The sequence below is a fragment of the Asterias amurensis genome, chromosome 17 (assembly GCF_032118995.1).
Source record: "Asterias amurensis chromosome 17, ASM3211899v1".
Lineage (NCBI taxonomy): Eukaryota > Metazoa > Echinodermata > Asteroidea > Forcipulatida > Asteriidae > Asterias > Asterias amurensis.
This window is the reverse complement of record NC_092664.1, coordinates 1,525,559-1,550,114: the sequence shown is the minus strand read 5'-3', so window position 1 is coordinate 1,550,114 and position 24,556 is coordinate 1,525,559. Positions and strand designations below refer to the sequence as shown.

Below are 24,556 nucleotides of genomic sequence, written 5' to 3'. Positions count from 1 at the left end.
GCAACGGAATATTTCGGTGTGTTATGAAATGGTCTTAATGATTAAACACTAAAATTTAATTTTTTGTTAATTATGCGAGGTAAATTGCGTTTTAAAGTGACTACTTTTGCTATTAACAAAAAACACAAAATAAATGTAATTAGGAACTAATTAAATGGCCTAGTAAAGCTGCAATGGAATATTAATTTAGTGTCTAAAAGATTTAACACTAAATTTATTATCTGTGGATCATATTAGGTAGATTTTGTTCAATGCAATGTTTATTATTTTATTTTATTTTCAAAACAACTGATATTCAGAAAGTCGATATGTAACCAATATAGTTTGATGGATCGACTAAAGCATTAAAAATTCAATTATCTTAACCTAATTTGGCCTACATTTTGTTATTATGACCAAAATTTTACAAAACCAACGTTCAAAATTGCCATGATTTTACAAAATTTAAGAAATAGTGGCTTATGTGGATGAACAACTTAGGAAATCCTGTCGCTTCGTGAAACTACTTTGGTAATGAAATTCGCGGCTGGCGTGGAGGCTCGAATTAGCGGCTGGACTTTTCGGCCGTAAATTGAGAATTCGCGGCTGGTATTCGCGGCTGGGAATTTGCGGCTGAGAATTCGCGGCTAGCTTCAGCTTGGTGACTAAGCACTCCCCGATTGGTAACGTAACGCTTGCATACATCTAGCCTTTAATCAAGGCGCATTCAGCGGCGGCACCCCCAGATGTCATGCACGAAAAAAGACCAGCTGGTGTTTTTTCGTGCGTGTTATAGGGGGTCATGCTTGATATGATTTCTGGGGGTGCTGCGTGCGCCTTGACTAAAGGCTAGCATGTATGCCTAGACTAATAGGCCTATCATTAAAACAAGTTCCGAAGGGTCAAAAGGTCAATCATTGATCATGGGTTATTAGTGCGGTAATCTTCACTTATGAAGTAGCACTAAATGAACTTGAACTTGAAGGATATTATTCATCCATAAAATAGAGGGACTCGCTGTTGCAGAGGACAATAGCTGCTGGGGTCAATTTAGTTGCGATAACATACCCCATGCGGGGAGGGGGGGGGGGGAGGGTTACGTTATCTAGGGTCCATTGTATTGGTCCGGCTTCACTGGGGACTTTGTATTTTGTCTTTCCCAAGTTGTCTTCAAGCCTCATAAACCGTTCATCAGTTCCAGTTTCGTTGTGCTTCAAAGTCTTTAGCGGAATGGATCCGGGGTCATCTGCGCCCTTGCGTTTTTGACCTCCTCCCTCGGGGGCATTTTCCTGAAAACCTCCTTCATTATCACACATTCACTGATGCAATGATAAGGTGCCAATTGCCCCCACCCCCCCCCCCTCCCCCTAACATTTAATTTGCATCAGCAAGTTGCCACGACTCGACTAAGCATCCAATAGTTGCAACTTGGACACTATAGTCCCACTACATGTAGTTGTCTAGGCTCAGTGAAAAAGTTTGGTACCAAACACACTGCAAAGTTGTTGCATCCAACACATTGATATTGTCACAGTGAGCTCCAGTTGGAACTGATTTGGTACTGTTTTCTTTTGCGACAATACTATGGGGTCACAATCAATGGTAAAACAATAATTCAATAATCTGACCTCACAAGTTGCTTTTACATGAGTTAACGCATTGGCTTCCCAGAAACATGAAAACAGCAAAATAGTTATGTCAATATCAAACATCAGAGTTTATTTTTAATTCACTTAAAAGATACATACGTACATTAATTATGCGCAGTATAAATTTCATTATTATTTTTATTTGAACTCGATTGGTCATCAAAGTTGCAAAATAATAATGAAAGAAAAAACACCCTTGTCACACGGAGTTGTGTGCCTTTGGATGCTAGATTTCGGGACCTCAATATCCAATTCTGAGGTCTCTAAATCAAATTCGTGGAAAATAATTCACTTGATTTCAGCATATTTCGTATCTCCAATGGAATTTTGTCACTGCTCCTATTGAAGACACTGTTATATTGGGATTAGACATCCGACCAGCTGCCCCTTCATAAAATGGTTGATTAAGCACTCCTCATAACAACCAAAATGTTAGGTGCAGCTGTGGAAAGGTCATGAAAACACCATATTCAGTTGAAAACCACATAAAATGAAATCATAAACCCACAGGTCCAAATGCGAGCAGTTTCACCCTCTATTTGTCAACAGTTGTAGTATGCGCTATATTGTGCTAGACATTCACCAACAATTTTGTTCATTTCTTTTCACAACAGGGGCCAATTTCATAGATCTGCTTAAGCGCGAAATTTGGTTAAGCGCGAAAACAGCTATACATTGCTTGTGACTGGTACTTAAGCAGCTCTATGAAATTGGGCCCGGAGCTTTGGATGTCAATGACCAAGCTTCGCTTTGTTTACTGTTTAAGGAGAAGGAATTTGTGCCAACTTCACGCAGTGACTTGCGAAACAGATAGTGGAGGTTCTACCATGATGTCATATTATCAGTATTTTGTGGGGAAGGAACAAGTTTCACTTTCAGCAAAGCGGTTCATTTCCTAGCCAAATATTTTAGTGGAAAAATACTTCTTACTCAAAAACTACATTACTTCAAGGGGAGTCAACAGCTCCCCATTACCCGTTATACCAAATAAGGTGTATGCTAATAATTATTTTCAGTAATTAGCAATAGTGTCCACTCCCATTTAGGAATCTTTTTGATGGATATGATGTCCCCTTTTACTGGTCGAGAAAGTGTATTATCTTCACCCCCTAAAAACATTATTATAATTCCCTACAATTTATAATACATATTTTATTGTGTATGCTGAAAACATTAATGCACGCCACACTATGGGGTTGTGACCATCAAGAATATGTATAGCTTCTATATATAATCTATAAAGTGAACAGTACAGACATTACCAGCCTGTTCATTATTATTATTATTATTATTATTACAAATAGTCTCTGGTATTCTGCACCATAATTCCGATTCTCAATTTGGGTAGAAATCTCCAGAATTGATTCCGTTAAAAAAATGGAAGTCACAAAATTCGCTAGAAAATGAATGTAAAAAGCCCGGTTCATACCTCCTGCGAATGCTTCTTCCGGCCTCACAACTCTGTTTTCACTGCGATATTTGCAAGTTGAGTTGAGCCCAACTCAAAGTTATTTCTTGCGAATTTGTGACGCCAACATTCGTATCACACTCGCAGGAAGTATGAACCTGCTATAGCCTTTTTGAGATAAGGTGGCCACCAAAAGAGTTCACTCTTTTGTTCGAGTGTACAGACAGATTTGCCCAAACCTCAGTGTTATAGTATTGTGTCCACCATATCTCAAAATGGCTAATGCACAACCCTATACTCTCAGCACAATCTCTCTGTGCTTATGATTTCCAGGAAATCTAATTAATTATCTACAGTATTTACATTCAATCAAGACAAGCAAAGTTAACTATCTTGTCTCAGGATGAAACTGCAAGAACAAAGATTTGAACTTGGACTCGGCTTAAAACATTTTTATAGCAAGAACACTGGTTGACTTGACAAGCACCGTTATGGGTTCATTAGATTGAGACTCAAAGGAAAAAGAAAATGACTACATGACTTGTTTTAGAACACTTTGGGTTACTTTCAGTCCAAATAACGTTTAGTACATGAGTGGCTCTATACACTATAACTTGTCAATAGAGGGCAGTATATAAGATGAATGGTATACTACCTCCCATCATGCACTTTAAAATGTAGTGGGGTACTTACATCCGTTTCAGACAGGCGCTCCAGAGTCGCACCGAACCAAATACTAAATTTAGTACATGAAAAGTTCAGAACAACACTGGAGCCCCTTGGTTTCAGACGTTGATCTTGTCATGAGCTAAACCAATTTGAATGTTGTGTTAAGTCGCCTGTCTGAAAGCAAAAGGTATTTGGCTTGACCTAAAGTCGCTTCTAATCTATTTGGTTAGGCTTGACTCTGGTTCACCTGTCTAAAACGGCTGTTAAAAATGTTCCTTCAGTTTACTTCGGGATTGAAAGAGATTTCATTCATTTCAACATTCTTTTGAATTAGATAAGATAGACCATTCCCGATGAGAACATAATCTGGTTAGCATCCTGCATAGCGTTGATGGCAGCAGCCAGCTCAGCCTGAGGGAACAACTCCTCTGGGTAGTCCTTAGCTAGGGCCTTCTTGATCTCTGCTAGGGGTATAGACTCTGCCTGAGAGGCAAACAACTTGGCAATGGTGGCACGGAATTGCTTCAGTCTGTAGATATCAAAACAAAAATACATCTATGAAATAACTGCACAAGGAGAGTGTCATTTATTTGATTATGCAGAAGATGAATTGCTTCATTCTTAAGAGCGTCCAGTAAAGCCTGTTTCATACTTCCAACGAAAGCAATGCGAATTTTCATGTTTTTACAAGCTCATGCTTACCAAAATGCTTACTAAATCTGTAATACATTTAACTGTCGTTATTCTTTTATAAGAGTATGAAATAAATGTATTTTTGAATTGAATTGATGTCGCAAATTTGAAACAGTTGAACCGTGTTCAACTCCATCGAAAAATTTGCTGCAAAAACAGCCCTTTGACGTTAACCCTAAGCACACGAAAAGGCATGCTTACCTTTCGATGCTTACTCACATACTGCACGAAAATGAATGTCACATTACAAATCCATAGTAAATGTGCAAAATGGCCGCCTTATATTCTTGCCAATCTGTGAAATACGCTTACACCTTCGCAAATTTGTCTGCTACAGTAAGCATGATAATTTGGGCCCTGTATATAAAACTCCAGTTGTTAGCATTTAGGGGAGTGGAGGGATCAGCGTGTTCAAGGCTGGCCTAATTCTCACCTGTCTGGGGTTAACTCCACTGGTTTACTCTCGGCTGCTCCTTGGGCGCCACCTGGTGACTTCAATGTAACTGAAAATTAAGCAGACAAAGCTGGTCTAAGAAACCTCGCAGCTAACCATTACATGAACATTACGACCACTACAATCCATCACAGTACATGGAGTCTAATGTTCAATCAATCAATCAATCAATCAATCAATCAATCAATCAATCAATCAATCAATCAATCAATCAATCAATCAATCAATCAATCAATCAATCAATCAATCAAAATAATTTATATAACGCCAGCTGTGTATTTCAAAGAGTTAAAACTAGTCTTATATCGAGTTAGGAAGAGTTACTCGACGAGTTACTCGTCCTAACTATGGGCTTGTATTATGTTTTTATATCTCCTAGGACTAGTCCTAAGTCCTAGTCCTAGTCCGAACTCTTTGTGAAATCGACCCCTGTATCCATAAGTATGTTCAAAGGCACTTTGATTATGAATCTATTACATAGAGAATGCTCCAAGTACAAATGGGCTTTCATATTTGGCGAAGTTCAATGCACCTGAACTGACTATCTTGACCTATTGGTAGGAAGAAACTCAAAATAAATAGTAAACTTGCCGGTAAAACCATGTGTAAATCTCTTTCCGACTAAATTGTCATACAAACCACTTCACACTACGTGTTAACATAGTATACTGTTGCAAGCGTCAAGGCCAAACCGGCTCTTCTAAGAGCCAACATTCCCACATAATAGATTTACACATGGTTGTATACGTCAAGTTTGCTACTTATTTATTTATAGTTTCTTCCTATTTATCCACAACATGCTAGGATAAAAAGAGGAAGACCTCGCAAGAGGTACAAGGACAGCGTGAAAGACAACATCACACATGCTGGTATCCCTCCCAATTGGAACAGTGTGCTCAAGATTGCACAAATTGGCGCACCCTCACACGCCAGGCCCTTGTCATCTTCGAGGTGCAGAGAAGAGCTGGCCTGATCACCGCCCGAGAGAGGAGAAAGGCTGCAGCTGTGCCAGCTGTACCTGGACAATATCCATGCCCCAACTGTGGGCGGCTGTGCCGTTCTCGAGTTGGACTGTATAGTCACATGCGAACACACTGAATGCACAAGGACGTCATCGTCGAATACAACCTACTACTACTACTGCTTCAAACAACACTTCAACCATTGAGTTTGTAATTACCTTCTGTGTCGTCCTCATCCTCTTCATAGCTATCAAAGTCATACGGATCAAATCCTTCTTCTCCCTGCTTGGGTTGATCACCTTTCTGCTTCTTACTTCTCTTCTTCTTTCTGTAAAGTCAACACCAAAGATTCATGTTCGTGACTGCTATTACTCATATCACGGGTGAGAGTCATTACTAACGAAAAAGTCTGAAACTTGGATACAAATTCAAAGGTTTGTTGAAATGGTGGCATTTATACCTTTTGGTAACCCCTGGGGTTATAGATTCCAAGGAGCTTTTGGAAAGAGTATCCAAAGCACTAGAGAAGTAGACCAATGAGCAGGATTTCTTTATTTGTGGAAAAAAATATTGTCTGATTTTTTTCACCAGGCAAACATAAAAAGTCTGAATTCAACCAAAAGTCTGAACAAACTCATTCCTGTCATATCATTTAAATAGACATGTTGCCTTGGATCGGGCAAGTTGGTCTATGAAAAGCATTTGAAAACCATTTGTTATAAAATGCATGGGTAGAAAGATGTTTTAAAAGTATAAATATAATGATCCACACAAATGTACCTCGACATTGCATGGGTTTCTTATACATTGTGAACTAAAACGGCACTCCAATTTGTGAAGTCAAAATGGCTGACCATGTTAGTTCGCAAGGAAAATCATGCAATTTTGAGGCAAATAGTGCTTAAGTTTGTGATGCAAAGCAAAGTTAAGCAGAAGACCTTAAAGGAACACGTTGCCTTGGATCGGACGAGTTGGTCAAAACAAAAGCGTTTGTAACCGTTTTTTATAAAATGCATATGGGTAGAAAGATGTTTTAAAAGTAGAATACAATGATCCACACAAGTTTGCCTCGAAATTGCGTGGTTTTCCTTCTACTGTGCGAACTAACACGGTCGGCCATTTATGGGAGTCAAAATTTTGACCCCCATAAATGGCCGACGTGTTAGTCGACGAGGTAAACGGAAAACCACGCAATTTCGAGGCATGTTTGTGTGGATCATTGTATTCTACTTTTACAACATCTTTCTACCCATATGCATTTTATAAAAAACGGTTACAAACGCTTTTCAAAGACCAACTCGACCGATCCAAGGCAACGTGTTCCTTTAAACTTATTACCTTACACTTATAACCTTGACCTTATAACCTTGACCTTTTAATCCTCTACTGGTAAGCATACTTTTGTTGTGATTAGATGAGCCCTGGTTGTAAGCATGAAGATAAACCCCCCAAGTTACTCACGTTTTGTTCATTGCTTCCTGCCCCTCATCCTCCTCCATTTCTTCATCATTGTCACTCTTTCTTTTCTTCTTCTCTTTCTCAAGAACCTTTAAAGATAAACAAAACATTCAACAAAAATAAATAAAAAAGGGACTTTCCTTTATACACACAAAATTACAGCTCTAACAAGTTGACACAACTGTTTTCTTAACTTGACTTTTTATGAATTTGGCAGAATTGTCAGAGTTATAGCAACTAAAATCATCTTGGATCTAAAATAAATGTGAAAATTTGAACTCATGTGGAAAGGAATGTTAAATACAGTTCAGGAGAGGTAATTAAAATGTAAGCGTTAAAGTGTGGGGGAACATCATATGGTATTTCGGAGGCAACACTTACATGTACTATTCATGTTTGAGAAGCAACACATACAAATGTTCTGTATCAAAATCAAAATTACGATAAAAAGCAGTAAAAATGACATGTACCTTTACCCTACAATCAATGTAGAGAAGTCAATTTGTTTAATGATAGTTGGCAGATGTATTTGTCTTTGCACTGATGAAAAGGTTAGCTTGAGATAATATGCAGCAGGATCTGGTGCAGGATCTGGTACATGACTTCAGTGGAAAATAAGCATCGCTATGAAATGGAAATTGCACAGTAAGCACATAATGGGCTGTCAAGCAGCGCTATGAAACTTGGCCCTGGCTGTCAACCAAGCTAATGGACCCTTCCCATGAAATATGCTAATAACATTTACACATGCGTACAGACCCTATTGGTTGGCAAAAGCCATAGAGTTGTGCACTAAGCAGATGCACAATCGCGTCTGTGTCACGCAGCCAGTAGCCGTGTACAAACAGCACGACGTTCCCTCATTTTGCCAACCCAAATGTTCCTGTGCAACTAACATATTTTATGGGAAGGGTCTCTTGTCCTTGGGGATAAACGAATTTGTACCTTCTTAAAGATGGCAAACTGTATAAGCTCAATTGCTGCTGCTGCATCTTGTAGTTCCACTGTCTTACACAGGCGTGCCTTGGCATGAGCCGTCGCTAAACGAATCAACGTCTCCAAGGATCGAGCAGTAACGGGCTGAGTCTGTCAAACAACGGTCACAAAATAAAACTAAATTATTAAACCTTTTTAATTTTTTAAATATTTTTGTACGCCAGAGACACAAAGGCCTGAAGGCTACTTCAAGGTGAGGGCTACAAATCAAATATTTTTCTGGAATTGGGTTACCCCCTTTACAGTCCATACCAATGTAGGCTTGGGTATCATCCCTCAGGAGCCGGGCTGGTCGAAGGCAGAAAGCAAAACCTCCCAACTTTACGAAGCAATCATGATTAACTGCTTGCTCACGAATGGGATTCAAACTCACACTCTGCCGATCAGAAACACCAGAGCTTGAATCCAGTGCTCTTAACCACTAGACCATGACACACCATAAAACTCCACCCGGTTAGGGTGCGGTAGGACTCCAGTGGTGACTCTAGCAGAGATGGGATGTGGTTATGGGATCGAGGAAATGCTGTACTCGTCCTATGCTCATTCAGGCCTGTATGCTTGGTTTTTGAAAGGGCAAGGGCACCAAGGCATTTTCTCCTTGGTAAAGGGCGCCCTATGAGGAAATTGCAAATTTCTACTGGAGCATTTCAAGGGCACCAAGAAGGCAATGACCTGGGGGCGTGGCAATCGATTCCGTTGCCTCCATGAAGTACCAGGTCTGCTAATTTTGTATTAAACGCAAGGGGGAAACTTTGCCACTCCCTCCTAGCCAGCTCAAAACTCCTGCTCTCACTACTGACAAACTTAAATATAAATAACAGACTCTAAAAAATTGAAAAGCCAATCTTTTTAAAGAATGCCCAATTCACAGTAAATCAAACAGACTACACCAAGTATGTTCAAAGCTTTGCATGGTGTGGATAAATAGGTAGAAACTATAAATCAACAGTAAACGTGCGGATGCAACCATGTTTCTCCTGAAGACTAGCAGAGTATACCGCTTGAAACGTCGAGACCACACCAGCTCTTCTCAGAGCCAACACACACACACAAGAGAGTTTTACACATGGTTGTACCCGCAAATTTGACTGTTTATCTATATTTATAGTAGATGTTAACTTTGCATCGGGGATAAAGAATATTAATTTTGTTTTTTTTTACCCATACACCGATGTGTGTTAGCACTGTATACTCAGTACTTTCCCCGAGTCATGTGATATATGCCTCTTCCTAGACTGCACCAAATACAAAACTTTAGTGAATGGGTAAAAACCAAAATTAATAATCCTGATGCAAATTTAACATCCATTACCGCTGCCAAAACATAGGATTCGAACTGCCTCTGGCTGCCGGGCAACCTCGGTGGTCTAGTTGGTAAGACACTGAAATAGAATTGCAAAGGTGGTGGCTTCCAATCCCACCTAGGGAAATATGCCTGTGATTTTGTTTTCACAGAACTCAGAAAAGTACCAAGTATACAGTGCTTACACACATCGGTGTATGGGTAAAAACCATAAATAATATTATTCTTTTCTAGACTGCAGCAACTAAACTTACCCTTGCTACATTATTAGCTGCTTGCTCCTGACTGCGTAGTTTAGAATACTCATCAGCAATACAGTCAGCCGCCTCCCTCGTTAGGACAGGTTTAATCATCTTGGCAATGTGGATGTATTTACGCATAAACTCCCTGCTCACAAACTTCTCTCTGTGAAAAATGTTTATAAGGGTGTACTTATAAAATCAGGTGTAAATCTATTGTAAATAATAATAATGGCTTCTTATAAAGCGCGCATATCCATCACTCAGTGACGCTCAAGGCACTTTAACATTTTCCTGGAAGGTATGAGGGACTACATTGGAATTATGAGACCTACTCCTTACCACCATGTTTTATGGTTTACAAGGTGCTGTGGCGCAATATGCTGCCAATCAAACCAGGAACACTAGGGCGCACCCTTTCTATTTTTGATAAGCGCACTGGGTTCTTTTACGAGCGATACACAAACCACAGGACGGCTTTACGTCCCATCCAAAGGATGAAGCATCATGGTTAACTTAAGTAAAAGGCAGTGATAATTACTCAAAATAATTATTACCATAAAACCGTACTTGGTAACAAGTAATGGGGAGAGGTTGATGGTATAAAACAGTGTGAGAAACGACTCCCTCTGAAGTAACGTAGTTTTCGAGAAAGAGGTAATTTTCCACGAGCTTAATTTAGAGACCTCAGAATTAGAAGTCTCGAAATCAAACATCTGAAAGCACACAACTTCTAGTGACAAGGGTGTTCTTTCTTTCATTATTATCTCGCAACTTCGACAACCAAATGAGCTCAAATTTTCACAGGTTTGTTATTCTATGCATATGTTGAGATACACCAAGTGAGAAGACTCGTCTTTAACAATTACCAATAGTGTCCAGTGTCTTTAAAGAAAACAGGTGTCATGACCTGGACTCGAACCCACACTATGCTAACCAGAAACAGTGGAGTTCAAATCCAGCGCTCTTAACCGCCCGGCCATGACATGCCACAAAGGGGCTTAAGGTAATATTTCTTTCAGGACACTTTGAAACTAAGTATGTACCTTTTTCTGTTGCCATGGAGAAGGTTATCATGTTTATCATATATGGCCAGTTCTACATCATCCTTCTCTTCTATAAGAGGGTCCCGTGTTGCTAGGAAGTCAACTGAGCTACCAAGCGGCAATGCTGCAAAACAAACAATATTCTACATCAATATTTACTCACACAAATTAAAACATTGAAATATAAAGAAAAACTGTACAATCAATCTGTGTAAATAAGGTTTGACCAGGAAATAATCAACTAACTTGTACTTGTACAAAGAATCAATTTGTTGGGTCACAGATTAAAAATTGAAATTAAATAAAAAAAACATATGTGTTTTGTCAAAGAAGTTTTCCACGTCTTCTTGCTATAAACTGTATTTGTGACCCGCTACGTGAAAATGAGTCAGATGTCGCCCAATGCATTATTAAGTAATGGCCAGTTTTTATTTTTTATTTTTTAAGATCTGTATTTGCATGGTTAACCTTAGATCACTTACTTTTAGGCAATAAAGCTATGAATACAACAATTTTGTGATCATACTTATGTCTAATTTGTATCCTTTTGTGCGAAATTGAAGTTTAAATCATCAGTTTACTTGTAATTCGTTTTTCAGAAAAAAGGATGTATTGGCTAATTTCAAACAGAGGTAACTCAGCAACGCGATACACCCCAAAGCTAAGACATATACCAAATTACTACTGTAGGCGTGTTCTTTCCAGCCATGCATATAACTCAATCCTTGAAATTGTCAACATCTGACTCATTTTCATGTAGCGGGTCACATTTGGTAAATGAATATGAAGCCTTTTCACTCTACTCTATTCCCCTGGGTTACCCCTGGGAATTACGGATTCACACTATGATCGCTTAACCAGCCTCTAAGCAGTAAAACCCCGTGCTATTCTTGAAACATGCAACCGGAGCCCTGTGTAATAGGGATACAGTGTGAAAGTGTGCCGGGGTAACTGTGGGGTAAAAAAAAGTCCTGGGGCCTCCTGAAGTTTTATTCCCTGGGGATAAGAGATACAGTGTGAACAGGGCTTGATGGTGTTTGCTGGCTTACCATCCCCATCTTGCTCTCCTGGAGTACGGTAGCGATGCATTCGCAGAACGTGATCTGAAATCTTGCGGTCATGGTCTGGATCCATCTGTAAACATTGGACAATTCTTACTTCATTATTAATGTAGTCTAACCATAAGTCAAAATACATTTACAAGTTTGATCAAACTGGCTATCTATTGACCCAATTCACCTGACGTCAAATACATGTAGAACAATCTATGGATGTTCCATATTGGTGGGCTATGTCCGTGCGTTATTCAGTGAAGTTAGTGAAGAGGCATTTTCAGACGACACAGCGTTCACGTGTAAACATAACTGCCAACCAGAATGTAGGACAGTACAATCACAATTACAGAACTCAATAAATAATATCAAAGTGAGAAGACAATAAGGCACGGTAAAAACGAGCAAAACCATAACAGAAGAAAAGAAAAAGTTATGTGAAACAACATGCTTACAGCCAGATACAGACAAACAAGTTGACAATCTTTCTTACCGTATCAAGGACAATAAAGATGAGATCAAAACGTGAGAGTAAAGAATCCTGAAGTCCGATGTTCTCCATTGGAGTTTTGTACTCATCATACTAAACAAAGAAGCAATCAAGAGATATCCAATGAAAAAGGTATAACTTTGGTGATAAGCAGTGTTTTCTATGACATATCTACCATCATACATGGTGAAGCAGTAGTATGAAACGACATTACCCTCCCCTCCCCTCAAAAAAAAAAACAAAGAAAAAAGAAGCCAAAATGATAAATTTAGAGATGCCACTGCATTTGCTTAACAAAACAAAACAAGAAATAAACCAGAAAATTAGTACATAACAATCCGATAAATCTACTCTGCGGTAGTAGAATAAAGACTGTCCTCTAAGGAACAAACTCTACCTGGCATGTAGATACACACATGGTGTTACCAAATATATTGATACTTCACCATACAATGCCTCAAATCATATAGGAGCACTTCTTTATATCTCATTCTACAAAGATATACTTGTTCAATCAGATAATGATATACGACATACCCTTCCATATACCGGGTTGGCAGCTGCCAGTACACTACAGCGAGCATTCAGCTGAGCATGGATACCAGCTTTTGCAATGGTAACCCGTCCCTGTTCCATCACCTCATGGATAGCAGTCCGATCCTGATCACTCATCTACCAGAAAATAGCAATTGATTGAATTAATACAAACTTTCAGACCAACAGCTTCCTGAAAGACACTGGACACCTTTGGTAATTGTCAAAGACTAGTCTTCTCACTTGGTGTATCTCAACATATGCATAAAATAACAAATCTGTGAAAATTTTGGCTCAATTGGTCAACGATGCAAGTGAATAATGAAAGAAAAAACAACCTTGTTGCATTACTTTGTGTGCTTTCAGATGCATAATAAAAGGCATCAGCTGAAGTCTTTTATTATTTGAGTGAGAAAATACTTCTTTCCCCAAAAACTATGTTACCTCAGAGGGAGCCGTTTCTCACAATGTGTTATACTATCAACAGCTCTCCATTGCTTGTTACCAAATAAGTTTATATGCTAATAATTATTTTGTGAAATTACCAATAGTGTCCATTGCCTTAAAATTCTCTTTTGAATACTAACTGATATTAAATGATTTTTATAAATGAAAAAAAGAATAAGTTAGCCTCATTTGCATAAATTCATGAATTTGCAGTGTGAGGGTTAATCACATTAATGAGTACACAGCATGCTGGTTTTGGAATAAAAACTACAAACATACATGTAATTCATGCAATGGTGGAAATACGATACAGAAAGGTTTGCGGTAACACCATGTAAAACTATCTCTTAATGAGTTGGGTGGTTCTGAAAAGAATCATTGGTTTTAACTGGACGTTTCATTCAGTATGCTCTGATCGTCTTCTGGAAAAAGGGAAACCAACGGTTCTGTTCAGAACCACCCCGACTCATTTAGAGATAGTTATTACATGGTGTCACCACAAACCTTTCCATATTGCAATAAAATGAGTACAAATTTATCAAAAAATATTAAAATTTTAGTCCAAAGATTTGATGTTTCCCACCTAAAATTCTTCTCACATTACATAAAATAATAAGATAATTAACCAAAACATATATAAGCACCTTATCAAATTCGTCAATACAAACAACTCCTCTATCTGCTAGCACCATAGCACCAGCCTCTAACCGACGTTCACCGGTTTCCTGATCAGTGGTAACCGCTGCAGTCAGACCAACACCAGATGATCCACGGCCTGTGGTTGTGATTGCACGTGGAGCAGTGTGAAGTACATACCTAACGAAATGACCACAAACGCCATATTCAAACATTACAAAACACCATTTCAGGACAAACACTTGTGTCCCTGAGCAAGACACTTAACTACAATTGCTTCTCTCCACCCAGGGGTAAAATGGGTACCTGTGAGGGCAGAGATGGTTCTTGTGATTGGTTTATCCGAGTAACGCATACATTGCGCACAGGCTATATACTCCCCAGGGAGCTGAGATGGTTTAAGGAATGATTTAAGGCCCAGTGACCAGGGGTAATGATTAAGCTTGGGCGGTTCCAGAAATTTGGGGCTCGGTTCCGGTTCCGAAAAAAAGCTCGGTTCTGAGACATACCCGGTTCCAATTCAATATAAAACATAAGCCGCCCGTCCCGAGCTCACACACACACAATTGAGCCGATCTATTTTAACTGAAAATAACCAAGTTAATCAGACATCGGTTCCGAGCTCACACACACACAATTGGAGCCGATCTATTTTTAAAGAAAATACCAGAATACCCACCCCAATGATCAGACATCGTGCCACCGAGCACCTATTTTCCCTGCATTTAAACAAGTCTTTGATTTAGCCGGCAGTACGATCGTTGTGTAGCAGTACGTCCGTAGTGCAGTACATCCGTAGTACATACAAGTGTACTATGCCTGTACATGCCTGTACATACATACATACAGCACTGTGTGTTTTGTGCATGGGGCAAGCTTTTATGAATATGGATATATCGGCAGCCAATCACAACGTGCTGTCTATACATGTACATGTATATGCATGACATGTACATGCATACATGTGGTGGTTGTAGAAGATGCCTGTGTGTGCACTGTGTATGCAGCAGCCACATGTGATAGTTGATACTCATGTCGGCTTGAAGCCTTTGCACACTGTATCTGCGGTCACCGCTTTCAACATCAAGCCTCAATTTCTAGAGCCGGTTCGTCGCAGGATCGGCTTCACAGAGCCTTTTATAATTGGGACTCGGTCTTTTAAAATCGGAACCGACAAAAGCGGGTACCCGGTTCCACAGAAGAGTGGAACCGCAAGTCCGGTTTTCAATTTGGAACCGGGTAGAACCGGGTAACCGAAGGGACCGCCCAAGCTTAGTAATGATGTTGGAAGCGCTTTGAGAAGCCCTTTGTGTGTGAAAAGCGCTATATAAAAACTGGTTGTTATTATTATTAGCAACTCACTCACTGGCAGATTTTAAGAAGTTAAACTGGTAAGTGTTACAGACTAGGTGTTTAAACCTTGTATTTAATCAGAAACATTCGAAACTAAGCAGCCAATTCCTGCATGAACAGCAGGTGGATGTGATTGGCTTTGGAAAGCCTACACGGCGTGGGGCCCGGGGTCTGTTTAAGGGGCCCGGGGTCTGTTTAAGGGGCCCAAATTTGATTTTGATCTCTATAATGCTATGATGCATTACAAAGGCTTCTAGGTGTACAGCAATTTCCAGTTGTAATTCCTTCGTAATTTTAAAGTTAACTTTGCTTTCAAGACAGTGCATTAGGTATTTTGCCCGGATGATATAAAATTGTCCACACTTACCTGAGCATTTGTGATTTGGCTGTAGATGGATCACCGATAAGCAACACGTTGATGTCACTGCAAACAAGAAATACAATATCAAATTATTCAGGGAATGAAATTTACAACTCAAGATATAATAATAATAATAACAACCAGTTTTTATAAAGCGCTTTTCACACCGAGGGCTTCTCAAAGCGTTTCCAGCATTATTACCCCTGGTCACTGGGCCTTAAATCATTCCTTAAACCATCTCAACTCCCTGTACACCAAACAATTCTACTGTCTGATAGATTAACAGGCCATCCATTAATAAAATGGGCGACTGCATCTACAGTTTGTTATAACGGGTGTGTTCGATTAGCTTCCCTGGGTCGACCCCGGCCTGCCCCGGGTACGTTCTAATAGCTTTGACGGGGCTCACCCGGGTCAGCCCCCAGTGCCCTGCTTGTGGAGTGGCTCACTTGGGGGTGACCTGAGGTGCATGCCGTCACCACGAGAGGGCGAGTGTGATCGTTCGATTAGCTCTTGTCGGGGGCTCACCCGAGTGAGCACTGCGGGGTCGACCCAGGGAAGCACCCTATAATTTATCACACAAGCTCGAGTGGAATATGGAAAATATAGCGCTTCTGCGTCCCATTTCCAACAGGGCCCTCCAACGTTTGCTTCAACACAACAACCACATTGTGGATTTCACAAAGAGTTAGGACTAAGTTAGGATGAGTTACTCATCCTAACTTAGGACTTGCCATGAGTTTTTTATATCTCCTACCAAACTCTTTTTGACATCGACCCCTGATGAGTTAACTACAATTTGTTTTAAACCATATAACTGTTCTGGTAGTGTATAATAATACAACTTGGCGCAGAACTAATTTCCAGTACGCGCTAATCTTCCAATCAGATGCTCGAACCGAAGAGTGATAGTAAGCCATAACCTACTCCAAGTTTTTATATTCCACTCTGCTTATTGTGAGTGTCAATGCGTCACGCTCCGCATACGGTCAGTGCAAAAATTACATTCTAAAACCATAACCTAACCTAATAGACCGATCCATTACTATTTTTGCTGATGTTTTTATCCCGCATTTTAATTGTTTTTTTTTTACTGTACAGCGTTTTGAAACAGTGTTATTGTGTTTATAAATGCAATTAAGTGAATTTAAGTCAAGTTAGGTTATCTATTCTTACCCTCTTAGTCGGGTGCCATTCTCAAGAACCTTTTCCACACCTCCCAGCAGCATGCATAGCACAGCTTTCTTAATGTACTCATGACCATGGATAGAGGGTGCCAGAGAATGCGACAGTATCTCAAACACATCTTGTTTCTTGTTGCGGCCGAACTTTCTTATCTTCATCACATCATCAGCAGAAAACGATGGCTGGATCTCTTTACTCAGGAGGGAGATATTGTTGGCCAACATGATGGTTCTGTTGAAAAAAACAAGTAAATATTGAATCATTCTGAAACCCAATATCACATATTGCTTGATTTGTATGGATAGGCGTGGGGCCAAGCAGAGCAACCTTATTATACTTAATCTTCCAGTACGCACTAATCCACCAATCAGATGCTCGGAACTGGAGGGTGGTTTAAAAACATATATACTACTTCCTCTGTTTTTATTGCACAGTGCGTATTGCGAGTGTCAATAAGTCACGTTCCGTATGCGGACCATGCAAAAAAATACATTCTAAACTTTGTGCGTTTCGTCGCAAAATAGCGTTAAAACACTCGCGCTTGTGTGATAACTTTTAATATATTTGGTTTTAACCCGTTCACACAGCTCTTAAACCTTACTAAGGCAGCGCTGATCCCCCGGTCTAAATTTTTTTATAAAGTTGGGGCACAATCACTGTCAAAATCAAGCAATTTGACAATTTAAAGATTCTACACAAGTGTACTGCTTCTACATCAAAAGTGTTACTGACTCGCTGCTACTGTTTACAAGACATTGGTCACGCAGTTGTTTCTACTTCGGAAGGGTTGCTGACGGGGCTGAGTTTTTATTGCGACCAAAGAGATCTCACCAGGCTGCTTGTTCGATAATGGCGATCCCACTGTGACTTTACCCTGCTTATTGTTGGCTACGACCCTGCTACGCTAAGAAAATAAAGCTTCACAACCTAGGAGCTCCCGCTTCGACCAAACCACGCCCCTGGAGATCATCCCACGATTGGCCCGCAATTGGCCATGCTCTGGGCCACTTTTCCATGGTAGTAGAGAGTGGCTGCTATGTGTGAAAGGGGTATTAAGGCCCGGTCACACAGGCCCCGATAACGAGAATGAAAACGATAGCGATAAAAATGCACGCCCTCGATTGGTTGAATGAGCGTGGGCGTATTCTGCGTGGAGCAATTCAACCAATCGCGAGCGTGCATTTTTATCGTTCTCGTTTTCATTCTCGTTATCGGGGCCTGTGTGACCGGGCCTTTAGAGCGTGAGAGTATATTGTAAATAATTATTACCTGAATGTGCCACTCGTATAACTCCCCTTCTTGCTTGGCAGACATCGAAGCGTTCCAATGATCTGCACTCTATCACCAGGCTTTTGAAGAGTACAAATAAATGAACATTTTCAAAAAGGTTTAAAGGCCTCGACACTATTGGTAATTACTCAAAATAATTTTTAGCATAAAAGCTTACTTGGTAACGAGCAATGGGAGCTGTTGATAGTATAAAACATTGTGAGAAACAGCTCCCTCTGAAGGTACTTAGTTTTACAGAAAGAAGTAATTTTCCACTAAAATATTTGAATTTGATTTCGAGACCTCAGAATTAGATTTTGATCTCAGAAGCCATTTAATACGCCAATCAGGCTGTGATAAAGCACTATATAAAAATTGATTATTAATATTGTTATTATTGTTCTCATTATTATTATAGGTACCTTGCAAATGTCGACCAGATCATTGTCTGTGATGATGTCTACAGATCTAGGGAGTTGACCAGCTGGAGCTTTCTCAGGCATCTCTTGAATGGTCAATGTCTGATGGTCCTTGTAGGTGGACAAACCATACTCAGTCTCAAGAGGATTGTCCTGATCATCCTGATGGCATCAACGTTAAATCAAACAGAAAAATACAACATTTATTATACAACAATGGGATTTGAGGTATTGCATGGTGAGGTATCAATATATATTTGGTTTGCGGTAACACCATGTTTGTATATACATGCCAGGTAGAGTTTGTTGACAGTTTGGTGGTAAGACATCTGCTCTAGTAATGCAAAGATTGTTGCAATCTTAAGCCAACAAGAGAGTCAAAGAAAAGGTTCGGGACTGAATTGACACTTGTTCCAATGTTGCCCATGAAAACATAGAATCTACAACTGAAAACAAAACCATCTAATTCTGTTTCTTATAAAATTTCTTTATAAATAACCTGAAAATAGCGGTGCAGGTAACAAGATTTAGCAATGTCCGCGCATAAGGAGAATATGCATGAATGAAAGGTCTCTAGGGTTAATACACATTAGTGTTTAGCCCGGTTCATACTTCCTACCAATACGATACAAATGTTGATGTCACAAATTCGCAACGAATAATTCGCACGGGTTGAGTTGTACTCAACTCTCTTGCGAATATCTCAGCGAAAACAGAGTTGTGACGTCAAATTCATGTCAATTTCGCATCGCCTTCACATTCGCTGAAGTATGAACCAGGCTCCAGGGTAAAAAACACAATTCTAAATGATGATGTTACCTTTGTTGGGTAGACTGAACTACTAGGGAATGCATCTAGTGATGTGAGATCAGTGTATTTCCGCTCCATTGACTTCTTGGTTGCTGGGCAGTAGTGAACACTTCGAACAACCTTTGGTCTCACCAGGGAACCTATTTAAAGAGCGATCATAATAATAAGCGCTATATAAAAATTGATTACTATTATTATTAAGGGCAGTGGACACTATTGGTAATTACTCAAAATAACTATTAGCATAAACCTTACTTGGTATTGAGTAATGTGAAGAGGTTGGTTGTATAAATCATTGTGAGAAACGGCTCCCTCTGAAGTGACGTAGTTTTCGAGAAAGAAGTAATTTTTGACGAGTTTGATTTCGAGACCTCAGATTTAGAACTTGAGGTCTCGAAATCAAGCATCTGAAAGCACACAACTTCGTGTGACAAGGGTGTTTTTTCTTTCATTAATATCTCGCAACTTCGACGACCGATTGAGCTCAAATTTTCACAGGTTTGTTATTTTATGCATATGTTGAGATACACCAACTATGAAGACTGGTCTATGACAATTACCAATAGTGTCCAGTGTCTTTAATAATAACAAGTTCTTTTTATTTCACAATAATCATCTGCATGCGCTTTACATTCGCTTTACATTAGTGCCCTGGTCATTGGGTCAACAACATTCCTTTAATCTTTCTCAGCTCCCTTGGGAGTATACAACCTGGGCAACCGTAGCACTACAAAGGCTTTTCATACACAATATCAACCTCTACCCTCACAAGTACCCATTTATACCCCTGGGTGAAGAGAAGCAATTATAGAAAAGTATCTTGCTCAAGGACACAAGTGTCACGACCGGGATTCGAACCCACACTGAAATTCTTCCATCACATTTTGATTCTAACTTACATTTTGTGACGATGCCCTCGACACACACTAAATTGCCAATGTGTCGAGCAGACAATGACCGTGGAGTCAGGTGCTTAGATCCAAAGCTGCCCTCAAAGCCAACAAAGAATTCCTCCTGTTCCCTTCCATAAACTGTATCTGCCGAGATGACGAACTCCTTCAAGGCTTGCTGGCAAGCTAGTAGCTCCTCGTGGGCACTGGTTAACAGTCTGGTCATAAACCAAATAAATACATTAATAATATGTGGTAATGTGCGATTGCACCACGTGATGAGTAAGCAGCAATAACCCACTCAGACGTGAAAGGAAGCCCTGGCCACGCCAGTCGTACTCCTGAAACCAACCTGTGTGCTAGGTTCTTAAAAACAGCCCTTTATCACGCCCCTAGGGGCATATCAACTTATTTCCTGCAAGGTATGTATGGACTTACATGTAAGTATGAGACCAATTGCTTTACAGCACCATGTAATGGTTTACAAGGTACTACGGCGCAATATGCTGCCAATCTAGCCAGGAACACGGGGGCGAACCCCATTCTCTTTACGATTGAATCCACTGGGTTATTTTAGTAGGTTACACAACACACCGGACCAATGGCTTAAGGACACAAGTGTCAAGGCCTTCGAACCCACACTCTGCTGAACAGAAATTCACCAGAGCTTGAGTACGGTGCTCTTATCCACTCGGCCAAGACACTTTGTCCAACTGCTGTTTAACAACACCCTTTATACTGCAGCCTTATGATAGTTTTCCCAATGTACAAAGCAAGCCAATTGGCTGAACATTTCAGTCAATAAACAAGAACAACATATTGTTGTGGATCCATGTGCTTAGCTGTATGTTGGCTGCTGATAAATTGTGTCCTAAATCACATCCAACAGGGTCTTTAAAAGGAAAATGAGGAAAACCCTGTCTATACACAGATGTTTGACCACCCTTTTTCACCTACTCACCATCCAAACCTAGGGTTAACTTCAACCCCCCCCTCCTCCCTCCCCCAACCCAAATCACACAACTGCATCAGCCTTGGGATTAGGTTCACCCCCATACAACCATCTGAGCAAAGTGAGCCTACTGTACAGGGGTAAGGGCTGTATACAACAACGGTTTGACCTTTCACAAACCTTAGTGCTCTTTTTGGTGCTTTTCTGCGTAGATCATTGATGTTGACAATCAGACGTGTGCGATTTTTGGTGATCATATCTCTCACTTTTTGATTGTAGACACCCTGATCGGCCTGCACAAAACAAAAAACATCTTTTAATCTCAAGCTTATAAGTCTTTAAAAGTTTCAGTAGTGTTCATAGATTATTGATATTATAACAATGCAATAACAGAGTGGGGGAACTGGCTTTAGTCAGCCATTGTTGGTCAAGTTCTGGTCAAGGTATCACTGGTACACTCCATGTGCTGGTCCATGGTTACCAAGGATTCATATGTCGGAATGTCTTACAAAGAAGCAGCCATCATTTGTTTACAAAATGATTATTTACCCCATGGATTATGGGTTCTGAACAAGGGGGAGAATTCATCAATTTTTGCAAAATGTAAAAGTTTTAACGATTAATTCATTGAACAATTCTTCTCATACCCTACTCAAAACAGTTCGCGATTGCTGCGCCCAGAGATGTGGTTGGAAACAGCCGCCACCTTTCAATTGACATTCTTGTGAAAATTCCGCGACAGTTTATTGTAGGCTGAAACTTTCGCGAAGTGACTGCATTAAGCCGGTTCATACTTCGCGAATGCGAATGCAATATGAATTTTAACGTCACACATTCGCAACAAATTGTCTCAACTCGAACCGACTCAATTTGAAACTGAAAGGACAAGTTACTTCACACAAAATGTAGCCAACTTTTTGATAGGGCCTAGGCCTGGCCTACACTAAAACTTTTAAAAAGGAATCCTGCCACCACTTTTTCATTAATTGTGAAATAAAATAAAATAGAGAAAAGATAAGATATCCAAATCCTGGCACCATTTTGTCACTGTTTTTTAATTTACCAGCAAGCTGACAATGACATGGTATGAAAATAAACACAAAGCGCCGTCACTGCATTGTCGCCATGTTTAAATACCCAACACTTTTATTTTACAGACGACAACAACAAAATGAGGAAGGTACTTTATACTTTAAAAAGTGTACTTACATTGTCATCAAAGAAATCCAGATACTCTCTTTGGTAATCCCTCAGTTGCTGGTCAATATCTGTGTCCATATTTTCTGTTTTTCCTGAAAAAAATCTCAAAAAAATTGGGGGGTGAATTCGGCCCGTCTGCTTGAAGGCTTTGTAAATATTTCGCGGCAAATTTCTTGCACACGGAGAGCAGTCCTAAATTCGCGCGGAATCAGACACGTGAGTGAAGGTGTTGCGGTGCGCATACACATAGCGCATCAATACTCTAGTCTTGGTTCGGGACGCTGATGTGTTATCATTGATAACTATTGCCAATAGAGGACGCTGCCACATTCGCGCTCACTCTAAAACTCCCGCCTTGTGAATACTGAATAATAATTTGTTCGAAAGTTCTCAAAATCTCTTTTAAAGTTTCCCAGCAACTTAAAAACCAATAAGGTATACCATTTTGCAGACAGCTAAACTTCTGATTTCTTTTCAATTTTTGGCATATCAGCCGTTTGGAATTATTTTTGGCTAACCAAAAATAGTTTCCACGACGAGGCCCCTTTCCCATTCTAAAGCAAAAATAGTACCAACTTAAAAAGCCTAAATATTTATCAAATCTCCTCATGAAGAATGACCCCAGAACGTTGTTATTTAAAACAAAAAGTTGAAGATACACAGAGTTGACAATCAGCTAGTAGGCCAATGAATTGCCCATACTTTCAGATCAAGGTGCGATTTGAATATTGTTCATCTCCCGAGTGCTGGGATTCAACAGAGTTAAGCTTCAGTAATCTCGGAGCAATAATGAGCGTTTTGAAAGCTTGCGTTTGTCTCCGATCACGCTGAGATTGAACAAGCACCTTCATCTCATCAGAGCAATCTAGAAGAAGCTAAATTGAAGTTCGATGTTTACATTGACAATGGACCTTTTATAGCACAAAACCTTACTTTCCCAGGTCAAAATTCCAGTTTAACCTACTTAAATTGGGTTTAACTGGAACTAGTTGAAACCAGTTGATAAACTAGTTAAACACAGTTAAAACCAGTTGCTTTAATATGGAAAATGGACAGAAACCAAATGGTTTATAATTTCAACCTAGTTGAACACAGTTAAACCTAGACCAAACCAGTTGGTTTATATGGAAAATGGACGAGTTTGATCACTATCCAGTTGAACCAGTTGACCCCAGTTAACTAGGTTCAACTGGAATTTTGACCTGAGTGGTAACAGTATTGGTGAGCTGTTGATAGTATAAAACATTGTGAGAAACGGCTCCACTGAAGTGACATAGTTTTCGAGAGAAAGAAGTCATTTTCCACGATTTTGATTTCGAGACCTCAGATTTAGAATTTTGAGGTCTCAAAATCAACCATCTAAACCACAGCTTCGTGTGACAAGGGTGTTTTTTTTCTATCTTGCAACCTTAGACGACCAATTTGAGCTAAAAATTTTCACAGGTTTGTTAATTTATGCTTATGTAATTGAGATACACCAAGTGAGAAGACTGGTCTTTGACAATTATTACCAATAGTATCCAGGGCGGCTGTACACAACTTGACTTGTAGTCCATGCACCGTGTCCCGTTCCATTGGGATTCTGATTATACACAACTTTACATGCATGCCGGCGGCATGGTCAAATTTTCAGATGTGGGTTTTGCGGCGATGTTCGTCTTTTTTTTTCAAATGGTACAAAACGGACTTCTGAAGAAATGATATCATGGCGGTTGTCTCTAAGTCAATCACAAACAAATTATAAGGTGTATTTTAGGCATTTCCCCTTAAAGGGGGCGCGTCCGCCGGGCGTTCAACGACAGGTGTCCAAGGGAAATCTGTCCACCGGAGACTCTGTCCCCCATAAGAGGATTCAACAGAGGGCGCAATAAGGCCTTATGGGGGACAGATTACCTTCTGCCATTTTCAATTTTTTATTTTTTTATTTTTTTATAGTACAAAACCGGCTCCTGAAGATATTTTTTGTACAAACAAAGGTGTAGACACTCAACACTATTGATAAATGTCAACGACCAGTCTTCGTGTATCCCAACATTATGCATTACTAACAAACCTGTGAAAATTTGAGCTCTTGGTCGTCGAAGTTGCGTGATGCCTGCCAT

The 24,556-nt window shown here is 39.9% G+C and overlaps 1 protein-coding gene across 1 annotated transcript; it reads right to left on the bottom strand.

Moving 5' to 3' along the window:
* Positions 1-1,672: 1,672 nt before the first annotated feature.
* LOC139949813 (DNA replication licensing factor MCM3-like) lies at positions 1,673-22,631 on the bottom strand. Its single transcript, XM_071948352.1, has 19 exons — positions 22,464-22,631; positions 21,435-21,547; positions 20,312-20,520; positions 19,422-19,552; positions 18,606-18,764; positions 18,184-18,263; positions 16,906-17,145; positions 15,736-15,792; positions 14,024-14,195; positions 12,936-13,070; positions 12,402-12,491; positions 11,906-11,990; positions 10,857-10,980; positions 9,826-9,976; positions 8,218-8,358; positions 7,276-7,361; positions 6,033-6,142; positions 4,832-4,901; positions 1,673-4,234 (listed from the first exon to the last, which is right to left on the bottom strand). The coding sequence occupies exons 1-19, from the start codon at positions 22,530-22,532 to the stop codon at positions 4,036-4,038; spliced, it is 2,421 nt and encodes an 806-aa protein (XP_071804453.1). The 5' UTR covers positions 22,533-22,631; the 3' UTR covers positions 1,673-4,035.
* Positions 22,632-24,556: the final 1,925 nt, after the last annotated feature.